The sequence below is a fragment of the Phaenicophaeus curvirostris genome, chromosome 3, assembly GCF_032191515.1.
Source record: "Phaenicophaeus curvirostris isolate KB17595 chromosome 3, BPBGC_Pcur_1.0, whole genome shotgun sequence".
NCBI lineage: Eukaryota > Metazoa > Chordata > Aves > Cuculiformes > Cuculidae > Phaenicophaeus > Phaenicophaeus curvirostris.
Genome location: NC_091394.1, coordinates 21,598,903 through 21,621,008, shown reverse-complemented (window position 1 = coordinate 21,621,008; position 22,106 = coordinate 21,598,903). Strand labels below are relative to the sequence as shown.

At 40.8% G+C, this 22,106-nt stretch overlaps 1 protein-coding gene across 1 annotated transcript in view; it reads left to right on the top strand.

Moving 5' to 3' along the window:
- The window catches only part of ANKH (ANKH inorganic pyrophosphate transport regulator), a 111,742-nt gene that overhangs the window by 48,390 nt on the left and 41,246 nt on the right, over positions 1–22,106 (top strand). The window contains exons 2-4 of the mRNA XM_069853502.1: positions 9,349–9,565; positions 17,584–17,702; positions 18,783–18,866. Of these exons, the coding sequence (XP_069709603.1) occupies positions 9,349–9,565; positions 17,584–17,702; positions 18,783–18,866 (420 nt within the window). The remainder of the gene's footprint in view (positions 1–9,348; positions 9,566–17,583; positions 17,703–18,782; positions 18,867–22,106) is intronic.

The following is a 22,106-nucleotide window of genomic DNA, read 5'->3' as shown; positions in this document are numbered from 1 at the left end:
TTTGCTCAGCAGGGTCCTTACCTCTCCTGTCGGCAGTGAGAGAGAGAGGGAACATTTACTCAAGCTGAATGAACAAGACCTGCAGACACTTGCTTTAATTTACTTTAGCCTTTCATCGTGTAAAAGTAATGTTCACTAAAGGGCAAAGACTGAGTTGCTTTACATATTTTGCCTAGAAGACATATGTGATGACACTTCCAAGGAGCTCTGAATGACTGAGGGAGTTCCACTGATAGCAAAGGGGTTGCAGTTTGCAAGCTATGTTTTACTTTAGTCTGCTGCTGACTGCCAATGAATGTGAACTACACTATGGGAAGCAAGGAGGGAGCAAAGGGCAGACACCAAAAGGTAGCCTCCCTCAATTCTGTGGTTTTCAACTAATTCAAGCTTTAGTCACATATGAAAGTAATTTAAGGAAAAACATGTATTTTTGCACAGTGAGTGTCTTCCCTTACAGCCCCATTATCTGAAACCTTTTTGTCCCGTCCTGCACATTGTCGCTGAGGCTGAATGTCACCATCTTCTGCAATCAAAACAGCCTGGACGTCTACCACTGAACTAAGTGTCTCCAGGGTTTGTTTTCCAAAGGGATCAGCTGCTGTTTTAACAGAAGGTTCCCTGTGCAGGACATCCACCTTGGGAGTCTTCCACTTCTTTGTTACACCAAACCCCAAAATAACTGTTTGCATGGCATACTCTCCCAGTTTTGGCTGTGGCAAATTCGTAACTAAACGATAGCAGCAGCAGGGCAGTCTCTAGAGCAGCCATGAAGTGGTTAGGATAGTACGTGTGGTGGTACTAAAACACTTTGCTGCAGTATTGACAGCCTCGAATTCGATTGTCAGCTCTTGCAGAGTTTGCTGGGTGTTATTATTACATCTCTTACATTACATGGAAAGATAATTGAGAAGAAATACCAATTATTTGTCTTCCAAGTAGGAGGATATGAGATCTTTCTTGATCACTAAAAAAGAGTGGGAAGTGAAGTAAGAGAGCTGAAGCAATAAGAGTAAATTTTACAAATCCAGACTTCAGTGTACTTTCCACAAGAGCCAAGACAGAACAAGAAACCAACTCACAGTTCCTGAGATAAAGAAGTCTTTGTAAGTTACTACATCTTCAGCTGATGGAGAGAGGAATGCTTTCACTTTTGCTTTGAGCTAATGGTAAAGCTCCTTGTCTCCTGCAACCTTAAGGAGTTGAATCTATACATTCTTTGCTCTGTGGCTCTTGATCTTCCCTGCTTTGATGTTAATTTGCAGAGGCACACTCAGCACAGCTGAAATATAGATTTTTTTTATGCTTTTACAGTAGTTTAACAAGTTCTACTGAACCTGTGCAACTTCGAGTTTGCAGATGCTTGGCCAAGTTTTGGTCTGTTTTAAAGTCTGTTTGGGTAGCCTCTGTCAAATTTCAGATATTTTCACTAAATTCTCCATGTGTTAGTTTTTTCTTTATGTGAAAATTTTAAGGGAAATGGTTATAATTTTCCTTATTCCTGCAATTGGCAGAAAAGTATTTTTGCCGATACATTCAAATGTTTGCTTGGATTTTCTTTTCTTTTTTCCAATTTGGGTCTTTGTCTTGACAAATTTTGTTCTTTTTTTAGTGGGAAGAAGTGGACTTGCACTAGGTACAGGATCTTGTAATTGGGAGTATCACATAAATGTGTGAAAAAATACATACATATATAAGAACCAGTTGGAATGTGTGGAACAATGAGAAAGCAAAAGTCTAGTTTCATATGTAATACATGAACTTAGAAATACAGAAAAAGTGAATACAACATTAACTTACCGAGAAACACTCCTCTACTGTATGGCAAGTTATATTTATGGAAAAGCCAGTAACAGCAGGACAGGAAGGGTGAAAATTGGAAGGCATGTGCGCCTAAGTAATTTCTTGCTATAAGCTGAAGATGTAGGTGAATTATTGTCAAGGACAAGATCTTTCATGAAATACAGCAGCAAGAAGTAATGGTACAGAGCGATGAAGCAAAAGAGCCTTTGGGAAAGGAAGGGGAAATGTAGGAAATAGAAATTCCGGCCAATGATAGGCGTGTGGCCTTTACTGGTAGGAGTGTGTGTTTTAATGTGCAAGGGAGATGGCTGAGGGTCTTCAGATGCCAGTCCTGGTTACTTATTAAGGTTCAGGGTGAGAATGGCCTCTCAGGGTCATTGCACAGGGTTGGAGTCTCCTCCATGACATCTCCCAGATGTTCAGCCCAGGGCACCACTCTGAGCTGGCCCCTAAGTGCTGCTTTCAGTGCCAACCTGTCTGTGCACTTTGGAGCCTAGTGAGAAGGTGTGATCATGGAGAAAGTGGCAATCTCCATTTCAGCAGGAGAGAGCTGCACAGAGTATTGCTAATAAAAAGGCAATATGCCAGAGTTGCAAGATACTGACTGATATGGGACCTGTGCAGATTAAATTTGTTGAATGCATACAAACAAGTCTTATAACAACTCTCATAGAGATTTAATTTATAAACATGAGAAAATGTGATTGTGTGAAATATGTAACTGATAGTAAATGAGTTTACTTTTTACTTTGGGGGTGTGATGCAAGGAAGAGAACAGAGCCTGTTTCTGTGAGAAATTAAAAAGGAAGGAGCACTGCTGCAGATACTGTATCATTTTTGATTAAGGCAAATATTCTTTGTGTTTAGATACATGTGATATGCATTTGTATCCTCCCCAGTGTTTTCTAGCATTTCAAAGTAATCAAAATGGAATTTAGTGAAGAAATGATAGCTATTCCACAGAGCATTTTGAAGAGATAGAGAGCCGACCTTCTCCTAGTTTTACGTGTCTCAATTTATGTCTCGATTTTACTTGTCTGTACTTACAGACCTGGAAACAGAAATAGCGCTTGAAAGAAAATTAGTCTTTGGTCTCCACATGAAGAAGATCTGAAGACAAATAACCTCATCCTGGAGTTAGCCATACTTCTGTAATTTAATCACAAATGAATCTCACCTTTGTGGATGAGCTCTAGGAAAACCTGAATGAAAAGCCCACATACTGCACTGAGAACAGCACATTGCTTTGCAAGTTTCACTTTAAACAACTTTTGGACAATTGGTTAGCATCAGACAGAGGATACCAGGAAAATTACAATCCAGGGGAATATCTCTGACGTGTTGATTTTGCTTCTTTCCTGTGTCCCTAATTGCCTACAAAAAAAAAAAAAAGGCCAAAAGGAAGTAAATGATTAATGGTCTCACCTCAGGGAACAAGTTTCTCCACAGTCATCAGTGGAAAAGGCAGTCTCCTTCATACAGGTGTCAGCCAGCTGATTCCATAGGCACTAACCAAGAAACAGGTCCTGAAGGACTCTTCACTGTCATGGCTCATAGTTCTCTTGACCTTGGGATCGGTGTTCTCCATGCAACCATCTGCAGGATTTGAATATGTTTCTATTTGATTCACCCCTTCAAGATTGCTTCCTTTTGTAAATATTCTGGCACTTTGTCAAATGTAGTTTTAAATGGGGCACATTTGGCTTCGCTGGGTCTGGTTTCTTTCTTGTGGTCCTGTGCCACTATCTTCTGCAGTCTCCTGAGTTTTTTTTATTATTCTCTGCCTTATCTTGCTGCTTATTGTTCATAAATCTACACACAGGCAATACATAGCCTACAGTAGCTTGCCTTAGCTACTCTTCCAGCTCTCCAACACATCCTCCTCTGTATTAGCTCTTGCAATGGGAAGGACTTGCCATTTTCACTGACTTCACTGTTGCCACTGCTGCCCTAGTTATTCTTGCACCTGCTACCTGTGCCTGTTAAAAAATGCTGTTCCATGGTGTATCCCAGGTCAAGTGAAAGCTGTGACTGCTTGGAAATTATGTTATTCTGCATTTAGTCTTTATTTAAACTTCTCCCAGAACAGACTTTCATGCAGCCTTGGCATTGCATAGCGTGTGGATAGTGTCAACAACTAAAGCGAGAGCCTGATCATTGTCATAGAGTAGCAGGCATTTCAGATAAGAGTAGGAATCATGCAAAAGTGTTCATCGCTGCTTAGGAAAGTGAATCGGGAAAAAATTGTTACTGCCTGCATTCTAGTCTTCATGGCTTGGTTTTTGCTTCACTGGGTATATGGACTTTCTTCTGGGCCATGTTCTTACTTAAGCAGACAGAATAAATTTGGTTAAAATTTTGGTACACTTTTTTTTAAGATAAAGCTGTGACACCTGCTCTGAATATCCAGTTTCTTTTGAATTAGGAAGCAGTAAGAGACAGAAGAACCTCAGCTCTCATTTACAGAGCAGTCCTAAAGCTCTTCAGAGTATATCAAGGAGATGTCTAGGTGTCCCTCTCTTCGGATGGGTATCTCTTTTCCTTTCAGATGGGGGGTCAGGGCTACTGTCTCTTCCTGAAGACTGGGATTGTTTCAGTGGGTTGAACTAATGTGAGCACTTGCAGTGCTGGAGACAAGGGTGACTAGCTGTTCTTTCAGGGCCAGCTTTAATGAGGGACCGGGGGGAAGTCAAGTATTTTAATAGTGAGCTAATAGGAAATTATTTGAGATGGCATTTCAGTCATCTGACACGTGATCTACAACAGATACTACCCAAAGTTACAGACGCTGAATTAGGGTTAAAAGGTTGCAAAGCAAAATGAAACAAAAAGCCAGAATAAATGTCTGCTTGCTATTTTTACCCCATTTTCTCCCACATCTACATCCACAGAAGTTTTACACAACATGTCAGAGCACTAGCTGTTTCCCTCAAATTGCCTACCAGTGGCTTTCTTTACAAGACATCAGCCCAGAAGCGGAGGTGCAGATGAGATAATGCTCAGGTAGCACTGGCACAGTAGTCTGGTTCTGCTGTGCTTACAGGGCGTTGGATCTGTCAGCTGTCCTTCTGGCAGTGCAGTTCCTGCAGTGGTAACAGGGGGAGGCAGAACAGCCAGAGCCAGCTGGTACATTTGATACAGAAGATTTCAATGTGATAGCATTTAATAAACGAAAAGTCAACCAACATTCATCAGGAGAGAGATTATTTGACACAGGCGAGAGACTGTCCCGTGCGTCACCTTGCTTTTTAACTGGATACTTCAGCTCTCTTCCATTTTCTTAGGGAGGGCAGGTAGGAAGGAAGATGTAGGGGGAGGGGGAATGTGTTACAGATGTTTGCTGAACCCAGCACACAGCTGGCCAAGTTACTGCCAAACTGAGCACCCTTAGGTAGAAAACTAGCTAGAACAGACTTGAAGACATCTCAGGCAGAATCCCAAGTTCAAACAAGCCATAGGTCACAGCCTGCTTTTCCAGGATAAGCAAAATTGAGGCCTGACAAAAATTACATTTTACTTGCTTTTATTTGATACGCAGGCACTGGTCAAGTATTGAATGCATAGTCAATAGTTAACTTCAAATGAAGCAGAAAATATGCCGTTTTAGTTAGATATAGACTACTGAAATTCTATGCAGTATATAGGCAATAAAACATTTTTAAAAGCAGAAGAAAATGTATACAATGGGCATGGCTTTCTCAGTGGATTTTTTTATGCTTTTATATGTCTAACCAAGTACAAAATAAAACATCAGTCATCGAGTAGTCTCTGTGGCTGGAGGATCATGTAAGAAATAGTCAAACTCTGTAGAACCAGTTTAAGAGACATACTTCAAATTTTTTTGCAACAGCTGTAGGTTGGAACCAAATCTTTTCTGCCAACATTAGTGAATAGTGCTGAAAGCTTATGCAAAGTGGAACAAGCTAGACCCTTGATATTTTACTCACAATTGTTGCTTTTTAAATCACTGCCTTTGCATGCAAACGTTTATTGGATCCATCCATTATGCATGTCCTAGAAATTTGATAGAATCTTTTAGATGGGAATTTAAAAAGCCTAGTCCTCTCTGATTTTAGTGAACATCAGAGAGAGCACACAATTATTGATAAAAAAATGGCTCAAGGAGTTGTTACTGTACCCTCTAGTAAAGATACACTCTTTCTGGTAATAACATAATGTGTTACAGAAGACATGGCATAGAAGTAGCTATAGTCCTTGATGCCTGCCTTTTTGAGAAGTGTTTTAGAAATATTACTTACTTTAACTAACCTGTTCATGTACCTAACAGGTCATGCTCATCCTGGAAGTATTCTGTGCTTTTTCTGTTATTGCTAAAAGAAGGGTCAGCAATATCAGTGGCTTTGCCTTAATCACGCTTGAATAGCAATTTACTGTGACATTTTCACCTACTACCATACAAGGTCAGCTGTTCATTGAAAACTCAGGAGAAGGTGCCATCCCCAATAGTCTTTCTCCAGCATCTGAATTTCCTAGTTCTCCCTTCAAGTTTAGTGTAAGCCAGTTTAATGTAGGATGCCATCTGAAATATGTATGATCAAGCTAACTTCTCATATTAAGTAGTGTTGTTGTTACTACTACCTAGTTCTGTGTGATTTCATTGACAAGCTACACAAATCTTTGTAGAGATGAGCTCTGTGATGTGCGAATCAAACATGGAACACAAATGATAGCGATGAAGTTTTGTTATTGATTTTTGTTGACACAAAAAGTGTACAAAATGGATACTTTGCCTTGGCTTTATGAGAAATTTAATTGGAAATCTAACAGGAAATTAGACTTCTGGAAGATTACCAACTGTATGGCTGGCATGCCATGAAAGATGAAATGCCTGTCTTTCATATTGCACCCCAAAGCAGCTCGCAGCTTTATCAAGTATCTGGGATTTCCTATGAATTTAAGGATATCGAATATAACATCAGCAGCTTCAGTAGCAAAAATGTAATAAGGAGTATGTGGTAGAAAAGCTACACAAGCTCTCGTATAGTGTTTGGAACTTGAGGAGGAATAACCTTTTGCATTGTCATCTTAAAGTGAAAAAGGAAAAAGAAAGCTAGAAAAGCTAAACCATCTGTACACAGCCCTATTGACTGTTCATTTCCTAAGGATCTTTCCAAAGAAGAATTTAGGAGAATTGCTTTTTCAGGGCTAGCCTCTAGGGAATTTCATCATGTCAGCCAACTGTTCCACACGAATATAAATTAAAGGCAACATACCCCTTACAAAAGTCCCTTTTGGGTTTTTCCATTTTATCTTATCTGGAAGGCATTGTGTTTCTGGGGAAAATTACTCAGAAGTATCTCTTTGGCTGTCATTTGTTCATACAAAAGAAATTAGAATTCAGCCTGTAAAACCTGAGGGGCGGTGAGAGAAAACTTACTTACCCCAGGGCCAAAGTCACATGGAGCTAGTTTCACTGGCTTGAGGACTGCACTCAGCAAAGATTTGCCTGTGTGAAGGGAATCATAGTGCCATGCCTCTTGGAAGAGTGTGATTTATCCCATGGACCTTGTCAGAAGTAGATCACCATCCTCCACAGATTCTGGTATTCAGTAGTTGTCCAAACCAGGAAGGAAGCACTTGTGCTTGTGAAAATGTGCTGGAAAAAATCTGCTGTTTACATGTGGTGAGATTCAGATTACCTGAAATGGGTTAGCTATTTCTCTTTAAATTAAAGCTGAAAAACGTATTTCAGTGTTGGCAGAAGAAAAGAGGGTGAAAAAGCTGTGATCAAGGAGCCTGCTATGTGGCACAATCTCAGTCTGTTTTCCTATTACTGGCAGTTGCAACAGGGAGATTTAGCATCTCCAGGAATTTTAAAACAAATGATTGTAACTCTGTATACACCTTGATATCAAATATGACATCATCACAAGCATCAAAAAAAGACAGGTAAATGTGTTTATTCCTTTCAGAGGCCACACTTCTTTCTATAAATTGTTTGATTACAGTTTTATGCAACCACTAGTCTATGTGGCATCTGCAGATTAAATCTAATTTAAACTCTTACTGATGCAATGGATGGAATAATCTATACCTCAGGAAAGGTTGTATATGGCAGCTGCAGATATTCAGTATCTAATATTTTCAGGAAGGAACAAACTGGAGCAAGACGGATGAAAACAGTTGGAACATCAGGTATTCAGGTCAGAGCATGTTGCAAGAGCTCTGGCAGATATCAGGAATGGAGAAGTTGCTGTTTTCTACAGCTTTTTGCTGTGTTGATCATGCAGCTTGAGTTTCAAATACTAAGGACATCTTTCAGAAAGCATGGAAAAGAACAGCATGAAAAGTGCTTATTTCTGCTATGGGGATGTGTTTTCTTTTGAAATCAATGGGAGTTGCTTGCTTATAAGAAAAGAAATCTGACTATTGCAACAAAAAGACTGCTTACATTTGAAATGGAAGGACTTCAACACAGTTAGCTGATGATGCTCTGACTGGTTTGTTCTTTCAGAAAAAGTGTGATTATGATGTGTAAGTGGATAGACTAAGGTTTGGAGAGCAGGTTGGAGAGATGTTCCTGATTGGCCCCATTGTCATGTCCCTGTCAGTACACGTCAGCTGTAACCAATAGGAACTAAATACTTGTGAAAACAAGTCCTATTTCGTCCCTCATGCTTTTTGAGTCTAATCTTGTTTTAACAGTTTTCTCAATGTATCAGATGATTGATGCTGTCACACTGCAGATAAAATTTATCATTCTGTCATTTCTATTCAAGATTTTAAATGTGTTTTGGTGCAAGCTGGAATCTAAAGCAGTGACACACATTTTTATCTGTGGTTCACCTTAGTTATAAAAATAATCCATTCAATTCTCAGTGATTCATTGGCAGACTTTTCCTAAATATAGACCTAGAATGAATTAAGAGGCTATTTGAACATGAATATGTCTTGAAATACACGTGCTGAATTTCTCTTTAAACATGCTGCAAGGAGATATACATGAATATCAGGACCTTGTGAAATACATGAAAGGAGAAGAGATATGTTTATTTGTGCATATTTGGCCTGTTTTCGTAATAAGTGTCATAGGATAACATCAGCTATTCATAACAATTACATGAGGTGTAGTGAAAATCTCTTGAAAAAAAGGTAGATGCTGAAATTTTAGCATATAATAATGTTAGAGTTTTTACCTGTGTGTTGTTTAATTCAGGGCCAAGACCTCAAAGTGGCTTTTAAATGGTCTTGTATCATCCAGGATTATTAGCAGGTTGTAAAAAGAAAAAATATTGACTTCAGGTATAGCAGGAGTTACATTATATACTTCAGGAATAGATATTTACCTTAGTTCCTAAAATATGATTTATTTTCAAGTCTATTTGACTTGAACTTACTGTCCATATAAAATTATGAAGCTCCCTGTGTCACAAGTTACTGCTCCTAAACCCAGAGCAAAATGGTCCCACTCACGGTGAAAACAATGAGAGCTGACCTTTGTTGTTTCTTCAGAAACTGTCTGCAGAAGATTGTTTTTGGTACGTTTCCATGTGTGCTACATTATTTTCTCTTTCTTTGTTTGAACAGGCCTTGAATAGGGGCATTGCTGCTGTCAAGGAAGATGCTGTGGAAATGCTGGCCAGCTATGGGCTGGCATACTCCCTGATGAAGTTCTTCACAGGTCCAATGAGTGACTTCAAAAATGTGGGTCTGGTGTTTGTAAACAGCAAGCGAGACAGGACCAAAGCAGTTTTGTGCATGGTTGTGGCTGGCGCTGTAGCTGCTATATTTCATACCTTAATAGGTAAGGCCACTTCATGTCTAATTAATACGTCTTTTAATTTGATTACCTCACCTGTTATTCAGACTGATTAATCTGTAGGCTGAAGACTTCATTTGTAAGTGCAACAGGAGATGCAAAAGAGATTAAATCTCTTGGGCTGGTATCATGCCCATCCACACAATTTTTATTACTTTTTTTAAACAGTTTGTTAAGTGGCAGATTCCACCTCCAGGGCTTACCTGCCTGGCAGCTCAACATGCTGCTCGAGATGAGCAGTCAGGTGTGTTAGCATAACTCCAGCAAGGTTGTAAGGCTGCATAAATTTAGCTCAGTCTTACTGTTAGGTAATGATGATCACCAAGTAGTATCTGCCCCAGTGGGTTTAGCAGGGCTTCAAGGTGTGCTAGGTAGGGCTGTTTGTTAGAACTCGGTGGCATTGTCAGTGTGCTCCCTCTGCACCTATTCCTTTTGCTACTTATCTCACTGTACAGAACTCTAAGCAAGTAGGTGCCAGCATCCTCATTAAAATACCAAGTATTACTCTTTACTAGCACTAGTCATCATCCACTTCTGTTGAATCATTACTCTGTAAGAGAAGTAGTTACTAAGAGCACTTTATGCCAAACTGAGACCAGCTTGTTGAGTGTACTGTGAAGCAAAGAAAATACACAAGCAGATATGAACTGAATGTAAAAAGTAAAGGCAGGCAGCCACAGGATTTGCCACTTCCTGAGAGCCTGGAGACCTGTGATATCAACCCAAGCATCAGCCGGTACCACAGCAAAAAAAAAGCCGTGTGACCTAGAAGACTTCAACTTCATCCTCTCCAAGAACTGCACCAGATTCCCCATGCCTTCTGGCTTGTTACACAGAGCTGAAGCTTCTGGACTAACAACGAATAAGAGACTGGAGAAAGAAGCAGAGGGTGCATTGCATTCATCAGGTACAATCCTAAAAGCTGGAAGCTGTAAGGGATGGGAGGAGGGAGGTAATGCAACGGCCTGTGTAGGCAAGTGTTGGTTGTCAGGTAGTAGGATTGAGTTGGCTGACCATTTCCATTGCAGAAAGAGGGAAGTGTGATGGCACTATCTGGAATTACTGTGGAATTGCGGAGTGGCCTGGAAGTGAAGCACCATTCATTATCAGGTTGTTAGTATCTCAAGAGTGGCATGTGCTGCTGGTCAGCCTGTAGTTCCTGCCTGAGTAGGTGTAAGAGCCATTTGGTAAATATAAATGCCCCCTGATCTAATCCTTTAACAAAAAGCCAGCTATATTCAACAGCTTCACGTGCCTCCCAAGAACTCCAGTTTGTTTGACCACAATGTCTCTCATTTTACCACTGCAATGGCAGCTCTGTGCTGTTTATCTTTACTCTGTGTTACAGCCATAATAAATGCTTACATTAACACCTTTCTAGCCATGGCAGCTCTGTGCCAGGGAGAAGCTGTTGCTGGTTTTATACACTGAATCCATGCATTCAAGTTAATTTAATTCATCAGTATTCATTGGTCACTTCTTTAATATGTTTACAGTTGAGGCTGCTTCATTGAGTCAGTGTTATAAACTTTGGGCCATTTTTATGTTTGGCTCTCATGTTTCTTTTCTTGGAATGTTTCTTCAGCCCCCAGAGCCGCTCTTCTAGTTGCTTGTTTTCTGCCAGTGCTGGTCAAAGTTTTTGGCTTTGCCGGCTGGATAAAGAATTATTTTCTAGTCATCAAACATTTTATTTTAAGCTATGATAGATTTTAGGAAAAAAATATTGAAGTATATGTATCGGATCTCCAGGTGAAAGATATAGCTGGGTTTTCCATTTGAGACTTTATTGAAGGGAGGTGTTTGGAGCAGCCATTTGAAAAACATGCCAGAATAGTTTCTTGCCTTTGCCTGGAAATAGAGCCCTGCTGAGTTCATAACCTTTGAAATGCCCTCTCTGCAGATACTGGGGAAAAAAAAAGAAAAAAGAGGGCTGAATTAAAGGGCTTCACACAATCTTTCAGCTGCTTATGGTGGCAGACTGCAAAATATTTTTCAGTATTTTAACTTGTCTATGCCTGAAAATATGCAAAGGCCACAGCAGAGACTGGCAGAGTGCCTAAGAGAATGAAGTTAGTCAGATTCTAGCACCAATTGCCTGGGTGATGTTGCCAAGTGTTATGTTCCAAGTTTCCTTTGAACATGTTTCAAATCCTGATTATTCTTTTCTGACCTACAGATGTACAACCTGCCTAGCAGGAGGAAGAGAAGGAGTCCAGTGACAGACAGGCAGCTTCCTAGGATCTGCAACTACTCCCTCAGCAGCTGCAAGCCTATCACAGTGTACCTATAGGAAACACAAAACCAGGTTACTGATGCTCAGCAGATGAAAAAGAGAGACAAATAGTGCTCAGGGGACTGAGTTTCTTCCATGTGACATGTGTATGAGGCTAAGGAAGATGACATGACTGACTGCTGTGGACTGTCAAAGCCGTGGAAGGAACAGGGATCAAAAAGCCCAATGAAATAAGGAGGAATACTGAAAGACAGAAGGAGGAAAACAAGTGTTGGTAAAAAACACAGTGACCACAATGAATCACCACATTTCCAACTGTGATAGAGACTATTTGCAGTCTGCACATACAGCTCTTCACAAACAGCAGTGTCTGCTTATTTAAAATATCAAAACAGACCGTTTCACCCACCTGACTCATGCATCATCGGTTCAGCACCAGCTCTACACTGCTGTTCCCTAACAAGGGCTAGCACAATCCTCTGTGGGAGCATCAGGCTAAGTCAAACCACTCTTACTCACATTGGCAAGCTCTGGATCTCTTAAGTCATCACCACACCACATTCCCATGAACATCCACAAAATCTACCCCAGCAGTTCCTTTCACTCCTCTGTATGGGTAGCAGTAAGAACCAAGAAACAAGTTGACTTGACCACAGGGATTTGAAATCATGTTCTCATCCCAGTTATAATGCTTGCTGCAAACTTTGACCAGTACAATATTCCTGCATTTTCTGTTTTAGTTGCAGTCTGGAAATAGAAGATAGTATGCTGCCTTCCTTCCCTTGTACTATTTTGGGGGCAGCTACCGCCAGCAGTTAGATTTCCTGGTGGGAAGTTCAGTACATAGCCAGGGTGTAAAGCATCTCATTATTTCAGATACTGGGTTTTGGTGGGAACTCTGGGCTGTAAGAAAGAGAAGGGATTCGGGATTCTAAGTCTGTCTGCCTAACAAAGGGCAGTGTTCATTTATATAACATTATGCTATCAGAAGGCATTTTGTGGTGTTGTGTTTAAGCCCTCTGTACTAAGTGGATCCTTTTAACACCAATATCGTGAAAGACATGCATTTTCTTTGGCAGTAAAACAGCGTTGTTCAGTCCTTCACTAGTTTGCTGAGTAGTAACATACTGAGAAAGCTTATTTCCTTTTATATATTAATATTACTTTCCACAGCTCTCTGAGGTTCTGGAAATGAAAAGGCAGAAGTTATTTTGGGAAATCATCCTCTTTGCTTAAGTATACATTCTTAACCGATACCCACTATATCTCATTAACAACTACATGATGGATCATTCGTCATTACCAGGAAAAAAGGATTGGAACTTTAGTAAGTAGGCAAACCTATAGCAGACTGGATGGTCAAGAGATACAAGTAATTGGTTTTGTGCCAATTTATTACTTAGTGAAAGGCTATAAGGCATGGGCCACCCCTTACATAGATAACACAGAGGAAAACTTTAGCATTGCTAGGAATTTCACTGATAGTTTTTAATTTCCCACATGCATGGTCACTGCATGTACACGAAAGATCTGCATAAGAAGTGAGACACAGATATAATACCACCACTTCCAGCACAACAGCGCAGGAATTTTCTAGAGACTAGGAGTTACAGAGTGACTTATGACAACCTGAGATATTTTTTTCAGTCTTCTGACATGCCCACTCTTCTGGCTTGGACTAAACATTTTGCCCTCGAAAAAGATGATAGGAGAGGAACACAAATGAAGATAAAATCCAGGCTTGTTTTTCATCATCTTCAGATGACCGTTGCTAAAGCAAGAACATGTTTCCCCACCTATCCCAACTCTTCTACCACGACAAGGGCAGTTTCTTATCAGTAAAGTATTTAGGGAAGAAGGAAGAAAGCCTATGACCAAAGAAGTTGTGTATTTTAGGATAGCAATGGGGTGGTTTTTTGTCAAAACAGGCTAATTTTAAAACTTATGACATATTGGCTTACATAAAGATATTTCAGGGACCATTGGTCATTGGTAGATTGAGGAAAATCAACTAATGTAATTTTGAAGCTAGAGCTGATCACAGAAAACAGATGACTGCAATAATCAGTCTGCATTAAGATGCTCCTAAGCTGATTTTTTGTTCTAATTTGTTTATTACTAGGAGTAAAAAAGTTGCAAAGCCTAAAATACTCTGATCATCTGGGCTTTCACAAGGGGGACACAAGCTTCTGCTTTAAGTCAAGCTAATCAAAGACATAAAGAAATCTGTATACACAGTGTGATCTTCAAATGAAGATTTGTCATTCGGTTGTTTTGGAAGTTGGGGTTTTTCTTTTCAAATTGTCATTTTCCTCTCTGCCCACATCACCTGGCAGAACAAGATCCTGACCAGCACCTGTTTTGGCCATGTGACCACCTTTCTGACAAGCAGCAGAATAGATTTTATACTTATCAAATCTCCAAGTTCATTTTTAAAACCAAGTATAAAAAATGGAATGCATCTGAGAAGAACACACTTTAACCCAAAAACACCTTCAGACTTTTTTTCCTCCGGTAAAGCTAATATTGACGTATGTGGCTCTATGTCTGGAAGTAAATGCTATCACTTCCTATGAGGCTTTCTTTTTGTTTTCTTTATGATGTAAGTATAACATGTTGGGTAGTAGACAGCTCCAGAGCGACTACAGTACAGCTATTTGTTTGAGACTACTGGCATCGTTAAGAGTGTGGTCAGTGGTTTCAAGGATGTCTGAAGTTTATGTGGTAGTAATCAGCTTGTTAGAGAAAACGGGGTAGGGAAGAGGAAACCTAGTTAGATAAGCAGTGTTTTAGTCTCATTTCTTAAGCTTCTATGTCTTAAAACTCAACTGGAGAAGACAAAAGCAAGAATTCCTGCTTAAACGCTGTTACAAAACTAATCCATAGACATCAAAATAAATGAGAAATTAGAGGAGAGCAAACAGGCAGCTTGTCTTGGAGTTGGACTTCTCTGTTTTGATTAAAATGATGCAAGGAATGGGAAGAGCCATCTGCTTTAGATTCATGTAATTCTGTTCAGCTCGGTTATTATTTTGTACCGTGCTTAATAATAAGTTTGTAAGGTTGGCCAAGGTTAAGTTCTAATTGCATCAGCAGTTGCTTTATTCACAGCTCATAGACACATGCCTGTATATTTGTCAGTAAATCCCAGCTTGCTTAGTCCTTCTTTCTGAGCATGGAAACATTGATTGACATCAGCAAAAGTGACTGTGTGCTTTTACATGAGGAAGAAAATAGCTGACTGGTTTAAAACTGTCTTTTAAGTTTAGCCATTATTACTTTAAAATCAAAATCACATTAATAATGCAGTTAGAAGTTTTTTTCAATGAGAGGGAGAAAAAAGAATCTTATAACTTACAAAGCACAGCAGTGATATCCATAGAAATCTTAAAAATGTGGAGCTGTGGGCTATGGTCCCTTCAGAGTGTCCTGCCAGTAAACTACAACCCTGTAATGAACTGTCTGTTCCTAGAAGTGAGAGTAGTTCAGCCTCTGTACCTTCTAATCCTGTAATTATTCTGTGATAGTAAAAAAAAATAAACATCTCAATGGCTTTTGGAGCCAAAAAGTTACCTATTACTCTATTTCTAAACTGTTTAAAGGTCTGCTTTAAAGCAGGAGAAGCCCAGAGGGTGGAAAGCATGGAGGGTGACATCTGTGGTGTGCTGTCTTCCCAGCACTGCACTGCTGGTGGAGTCCTCTTCACAGGAGCAGATTCCTCAGTACCTGGACTTGGATTCTGCCAGTCCTCATGTGAGAAATAATACTGGTGTGGTTTCTTCAGCAGTTTTAAAGGGTTTTGTGCAGAAGTGTAAAGCAATGTCAGTGGGAGATAAGAGACGGCTCAATGAATCTGACCCTCACAGCCAACTGGCCTCACATGCTTCCCAAACTTCTTTTTCTTCATTTGAATAAGTTGATTCAGAAACACCCATGTACTTCCCTGCTGTAAAAGCAGCTTTCCACAAGGACTTACTATGCAAAAATTCGTGCGTAACAGAGAGTTTTCAAAATACTGAGCAAAACTTGGTGTATGGGTATTCATTCAAAGATAAAAAGAGGCTATGCTTGATGTGTGACTGTACGGCAACAAGCACATCAACACTTGAAGAACCAAACTGGCCTCCCTGTACTTAGGAGAGGTTGGAATCCTGTTTTAAAGATTTTCCCTAATTCTGTTGAAGGGGAAAGAAGACTGGGAGGATAAAGAAGCAACTTGGGGATTACTGGGTGAACTGGGAGACTGCGAATCTGTCACAGTCAGATGAAAGACATATAGATAAGGGCCAGCGTAGGGAAAGGGGGAGTTTTAAACATTTTAGCATCCTTTAGGCAGTCCTGCTTATCTGGAATGAGGCTTATGCCTGTTCCCAGTGCTGTCATACCACCTTTTTTACTACCTTGTTTACTCTGTCCTGTTTGGACTGAAAAAGTGTTTTCAGTCCTGTTAACCATTTAATTGCTGTATCCCTAAGCTATCACAAAGCAATGATGACTTAGACTCCTCTTTAATTGCTTCCAAACATTGTTTATGAGTTATGAAAGTTAGTTTTAGGCCAAAAAGTTTGAATTGAACAACTAGTGTTAGCACTTGTCAATCTTGCAGCCTACAACCTACACGCATGAAAAGGATACCTTTCCTGAAACACTCAATAGAAATGTCTGTAATAGAATTGTGATGAATGGAAAATTAGACAGATATTCATATTTGAAATAATTATCTTAGAAAAGACACAAGTGGAAGAGAACTGAAGTAATACTCCCCAAGCATAAGTAATTCTGCCGTTACTTGTGTTACATGGTTGACTTTATAATGCAATAATATGCCAGTGTAGAATATGGATTATAAAATGTTAACAGCTATTTACCTGTGCATATTATTTAAGTCCCTGTAGTTCAGAGACTCCAGTCATAGGGAGGACCTGGGTTATTAAAACAGTTGGATAAGATAGTTACTAGTGGAGATATAATCAGTTCTTTAGAGAGACATGTGGTGAGTCCCTGCATTTGTGACACCTTGGGAATAGAGACCTGGTAAGAGGTGTGTTGCCCAACACTAAAAATTCCCATCTCATGTTGAAACAGGACAGTGAAATATTTTGGCAATCAGAAGTGACAAGCCCCTGAATTCCAGCAGTGCCCTTTTCTGACTTGCAGTTCCTGAGATGCAGGTTCTAGATAAGGAGGAAACTAAAACTGGTCTAGACAGTACAGTGAGCTAGGCAGTGTCCTGACAGATCCCAGCAGAGGTGATCATTAGGCGGTACAAGAGAGAGACGTAATGAATGTGATTTGTTGCACGCCTTTGCAATTCAGAGTGCTTCTTTTACAGCTTCGAGCAGCGTTACATGTAATGTCTTGAGAACGCAGTAACAATAGATGGTTTCAGCATTTGTAAGGTACTACGTTCCATGAAATACATAATAACTGGTGAAGACGGCGTTCCTAACAAAGAGCCTTGAGTTAATGAAAGAGCAGTAGATTATCTGGAGTACCAGTGTGTTCATTTAGCAAACAGATGTGGCAGTTACTATCCCCATCTCCCAACACAGCCATTTGTTATCTCTCCTCTGCCAAAGGTTACTTGAAAATCAGTCCTTAGTCTTAAACAGCAGCTGGTGAGGCTGTAATATCCTGAAGCCCTTGCAGCTGTTTGCTAAGTGGATGCATGTCTGAGCTCCTAGGCGTCACAGTCTTTCAGGTACGTCTGAATGTCTTACCCAGAGTCCATATGTAAACTTTGTTATTTTTTTCTATTGTCTCTCTACAGCGTATAGTGATTTGGGGTATTACATTATTAATAAGCTGCACCATGTGGATGAATCAGTGGGAAGTAAAACTCGGAGGGCCTTCCTTTATCTTGCTGCCTTCCCTTTTATGGATGCCATGGTGAGTGCCTGATTCAGAACTGAATTTTAATATTGATGTTATTTTTTCACTTGGTGACCTTCGTTCACCAAGTCTGTTACCTGATGGGAAACTGGAGAAACTGGAGGTGTGCAGAAGGAAGGTGTGCCCTTTGAAAGCAGTAGCTGTGAATATACCTGGACATGTTATCTCCTGCTACCAGGAAAAAGCATCTGGGTGGACTTTGAACACGCAGAGGTCATGGCAATTGTAAAAAACCCCACCAGCTTTGTTGGAGTTACTGTATGTGCATGCTGATCGTCTTATGATGAGCTGTACTGGTTACCTACATGTGTCTTGTCATTCCGGTTTGTAGGGAAAGAGCTGGAAAGAGCTGCATTCCCAGACCTCTTGCGGAGCTCACAAGGAATAAGTTCAATATTTAATCAAAGCAAATTTGTCAAAAAGGTATTTCTTACCATCAGTCTTCGCAAGAGTGTCTAAGCCCAGTATATCTCAAATGCTTGGGCAAGGGAGCCACATGAGGGCTGAGCTGCTGCTCCCCAAATCATCTTACTGTATGTGGCCTGCACAGCATAAAAATGTGGCATGTCTCCACCACTTTCTCTATCACTTTGTCTGCTTGAAATAGTAGCTAACAATAAAAAGAAGTCGGATCATTAAGTTTTGTTTTCCAGACAGAACTCAGTATAACTCAGCGGCCCAATGAATATTATACTTCAGAGGTGCATCCAGCTGGTGAATAAAGATAAGCACTTTTTCCATCAGATTATTTAGTATGGTGATCCATCCTGTACAGGATCTGTTTTGTGAAGAATTTCGTATTAGAATTTCTTATTGGATCCGATTATTCATTTCTATACAGTCTATAAAATTATTCCCATTCTCCTTGTCAGCCCTGGCAATGAGGAACTGCGTGCCAGCAGTGCTTTCTCTGTGTTAGTGGCTTAACATTTGCCCAGGTTCACACCAGGTACTGCTGGTGGAAAAGAGCTTATAAGTTGTTTTTTTGTACAAAGTAAGAACCAGAAAACAGCATTCTGGGACCTGAAATCACTCACAGATAATCACTACCCGAACTCTTCTCTGCATTTTTTTTAGGCATGGACCCATGCTGGGATTCTACTGAAACACAAGTACAGTTTCCTAGTGGGATGTGCCTCCATCTCAGATGTCATAGCTCAGGTAATGACTCCTCTTAGCAGTCTATGTTTCCACTGTGTTACACACTAGGTGCTTTCCTAAGCAGGAACTCTTGCAGAGACTGCCTTCTCTCTCTGCTGTGAACACACCAGAGGAAATAATATTGTGTGTTGTACTCTGGCTGTTTCCGCATCGTATGGCAGGTGTCACGGTTGCTGACAGTTGTGGTTTAGGCTAGTCTCATTTCACTGGATCAAGTCAGTCCCAAAACAACGACAGGAGAAGGAAACTGAAATTGTTTGGAGTAGGACCATTTGTTTCAGCACCTCCACAACTCTCTTTCAGAATGGCTAAGAAAAAAATTTTATAGTGTGTGCTCCTGGGAAACAGAGAAGTCAGGCGAAGAGATCGGTGGCTGCTACCAGTCCTGAAGCTGACAGAGTGCATTGAAAGAGACTTTTCTCCCCACATGCATTCTCCCACACACTTCACACAGCTGCACTGGAATTCTGATTGAGGTTTGTAGGTGGAGAATTGGAGGCTTGATTCTCCAGTTCACCTGTCAGTTTTGCACATGCTGTGTAACCCAGTGAAATGCAGTAATGTAAGCCGTCTTCTGAGTGCCAGTATGGCACTGTTCTTGTCAGTGATCCAAAAGACGAAGGCTCAGAAGAGCAGCAGAATGGGTATGCAATGATAGACCCTGAGAGATGCAGAGAAGACCAAGTTGTGTTTGAACTTCAGTTTGTGAGGGAGGTGTTAACTATCTTGTTGCTTTGTAATAGACACATTTAAAAAGTAACATTCATACACATTGCTCATGGCCAGTGCTGTAGCATTTGAGAACCAATACACAGCCCTCTTTTTAAAGCGTATATAAAAATAGTACAAAATGGAGAGTCCCGGCACTTGTAGAACAGTTGCTGTACTGCCCCATTACCGGCTGAATGGTGTAATGACTGGCTAAGAAACAGGATAATAACAGTACATCAAAGGAAGTATTAAGTCAACAGCACTTTGTTCAATTTTCCATCGCATTTTCCTCCCGCTACGTATGAGCAAACCAGGTTGAACCATTCAGTCAGCTGCTATTCTGTGTCTGGCAAGTCTGCCCCTCTGCAGTACTACACTAAATCCCTTAAGATAATACCAATTACTGTAAATGACCTTACCCCTCAGGATCTGCTCTTGTTCTGAGGTGACCTGTAAGTTTACTGTCCCTAGATGCAAGTCAGGTCATATACAGCTAAAACCAGAAACAAATGCTTATTTTGGCCATGATATACATGCCCTTTCCACAGTAGTTGGTGAGTGGGCTGCCAGTGTTCTGAAGAATAAGACACCTGTCATCTTCTCTCAACAAGATATTGCATAGAGCAAGATCAAATCCTAAAGACAAAAAGCTGTAACTCTCCATACCCCCAGGTCCTGCCAAACTAACCTGATCTCTTTCTTTGACAAGGTTACCCACTTAGTGGACAAGGGAAAGGCTGTGGTTGTAGTCTTCCTGGACTTCAGTAAAGCCTTTGACACCGTTTCTCACAGTATTCTGCTTGAGAAACTGGCTGCCACTGGCCTGGACAAGCATACTCTTTGCTGGGTAAAAAAGTAGCTGTATGGATAGCCCCAAAGAGTGGTAGTAAATGGAGTTAAATCCAGTTGGAAACCAGTCTCAAGTGGTGTCCCCCAGGGCTCAGGGCTGGGTCCAGTTCTGTTGAATACCTTTATTGATGATCTGGATGAAGGAATTGGGTGTACCCTTAGTAAATTCGCAGAAGTATCGATCTGCTTGAGGGCGGGGAGGCTCTACAGAGGGATGTGAACAGGCTGGATCAGTGGACTGTGACCAGTGGTATGAGGTTCAACAAGGCCAAGTGCCGAGTGCTGCACTTGGACCACAGCAACCCCATGAAATGCTGTAGGCTTGGTGAAGAGTGGCTAGGAAACAGTCTGTCAGAGAAGGACCTGGGAGTTATGGTTGAAAGCCGGTTGAATATGAGCCAGCAGTGTGCCCAGGTGTCCAAGAAAGCCGATAACATCCTGGCCTATATCAGAAACAAGGTGGCCGGTAGGACCAGGGAAGTCATCCTTCCCCTGTATCCAATATTGGTGAGGCCACACCTCAAATACTGTGTTCTGTTCTGAGTTCCTCACTGCAAGAAGGACGTTGAGGTGCTGGAGTGTGTCCAGAGAAGGGCAATAAAGCTGGTGAAGGGGCTGGAGAGCAAGTCTTGTGAAGAGCAGCTGAGGGAACTGGGATTATTTAGCCTAGAGAAAAGGAGGCTGAGGAGAGACCTTATCACTGTCTACAGCTGCCTGAAAAGAGGTTGTAGCAAGGGGGATGTTGGTCTCTTCTCCCAAGTAAGAAGTGATAGGACAAGACGAAATGGCCTCAAGTTGCGCCGGGGGGGTTCAGATTAGATATCTGAGAAGATTTCTTCACCAAAAGGGTTATCAGGCACTGGCACAGGCTGCCCAGGGAGGTGATTCAGTCACCATCACTGGAGGTGCTTTAAAAGATGGATAGATGAGGTGCTCAGGGATATGTTTTGGTAGTGGACAGGTACAGTTGGACTCAGTGATTTCTAAGGTCTTTTCCAACCAAACAACTTTATCATTCTATGGTTCTGTCAACACTCTAGACCTACATCTTCTCCCTACACAAGCAATAGGTGTGCAGGCAGCAGCTAGTTCTCCTTGGTTATCCTCATATGCACACTTTTTGTGACTGACATTGCTTCTATTTACTGAAAACAATTCTTTTGCAGAGTTCAAAAGAGCATTTTGCAACTCTTCGTAAATAGTGTGGCATGCCTGATAAACATTTGCACAGTGTGATTTTTCTTAAGTATTTCTTGAGCTCTAGCAATGAAGGAGACAACCTGCCCCTGAGCGATTTTGTGGTTTGTATTTCTGGTAGCTCCTTTGAACAGCAGCATGTCCTGGAGGTGTTGTCCTTAATTCTGCTGTTTACAGCACCAAACTGGCTTTCCAGTTGTGCCCCCCATCCAAACACATTTGGAATAGAACAGGCATACCTTCAGCTCTGTACTTAACAAAGAGAATAATATCATATTAATCGATTCCTTTGCATTTTCTGGATGGAACATTTACAAGACTGAATTATGAGCTGTTCATTTGCCCAAATGTTTCTGTTTCATTTACATCAATGTGGCACTCCATTAGCTGAAGTGAGAATGATGAAATACTGAAATTTCACTCAAAATGTAGAAATTTAGGATGACATAAGTCTTCCTGCTTCTAAATGCTGAAGTGAATACT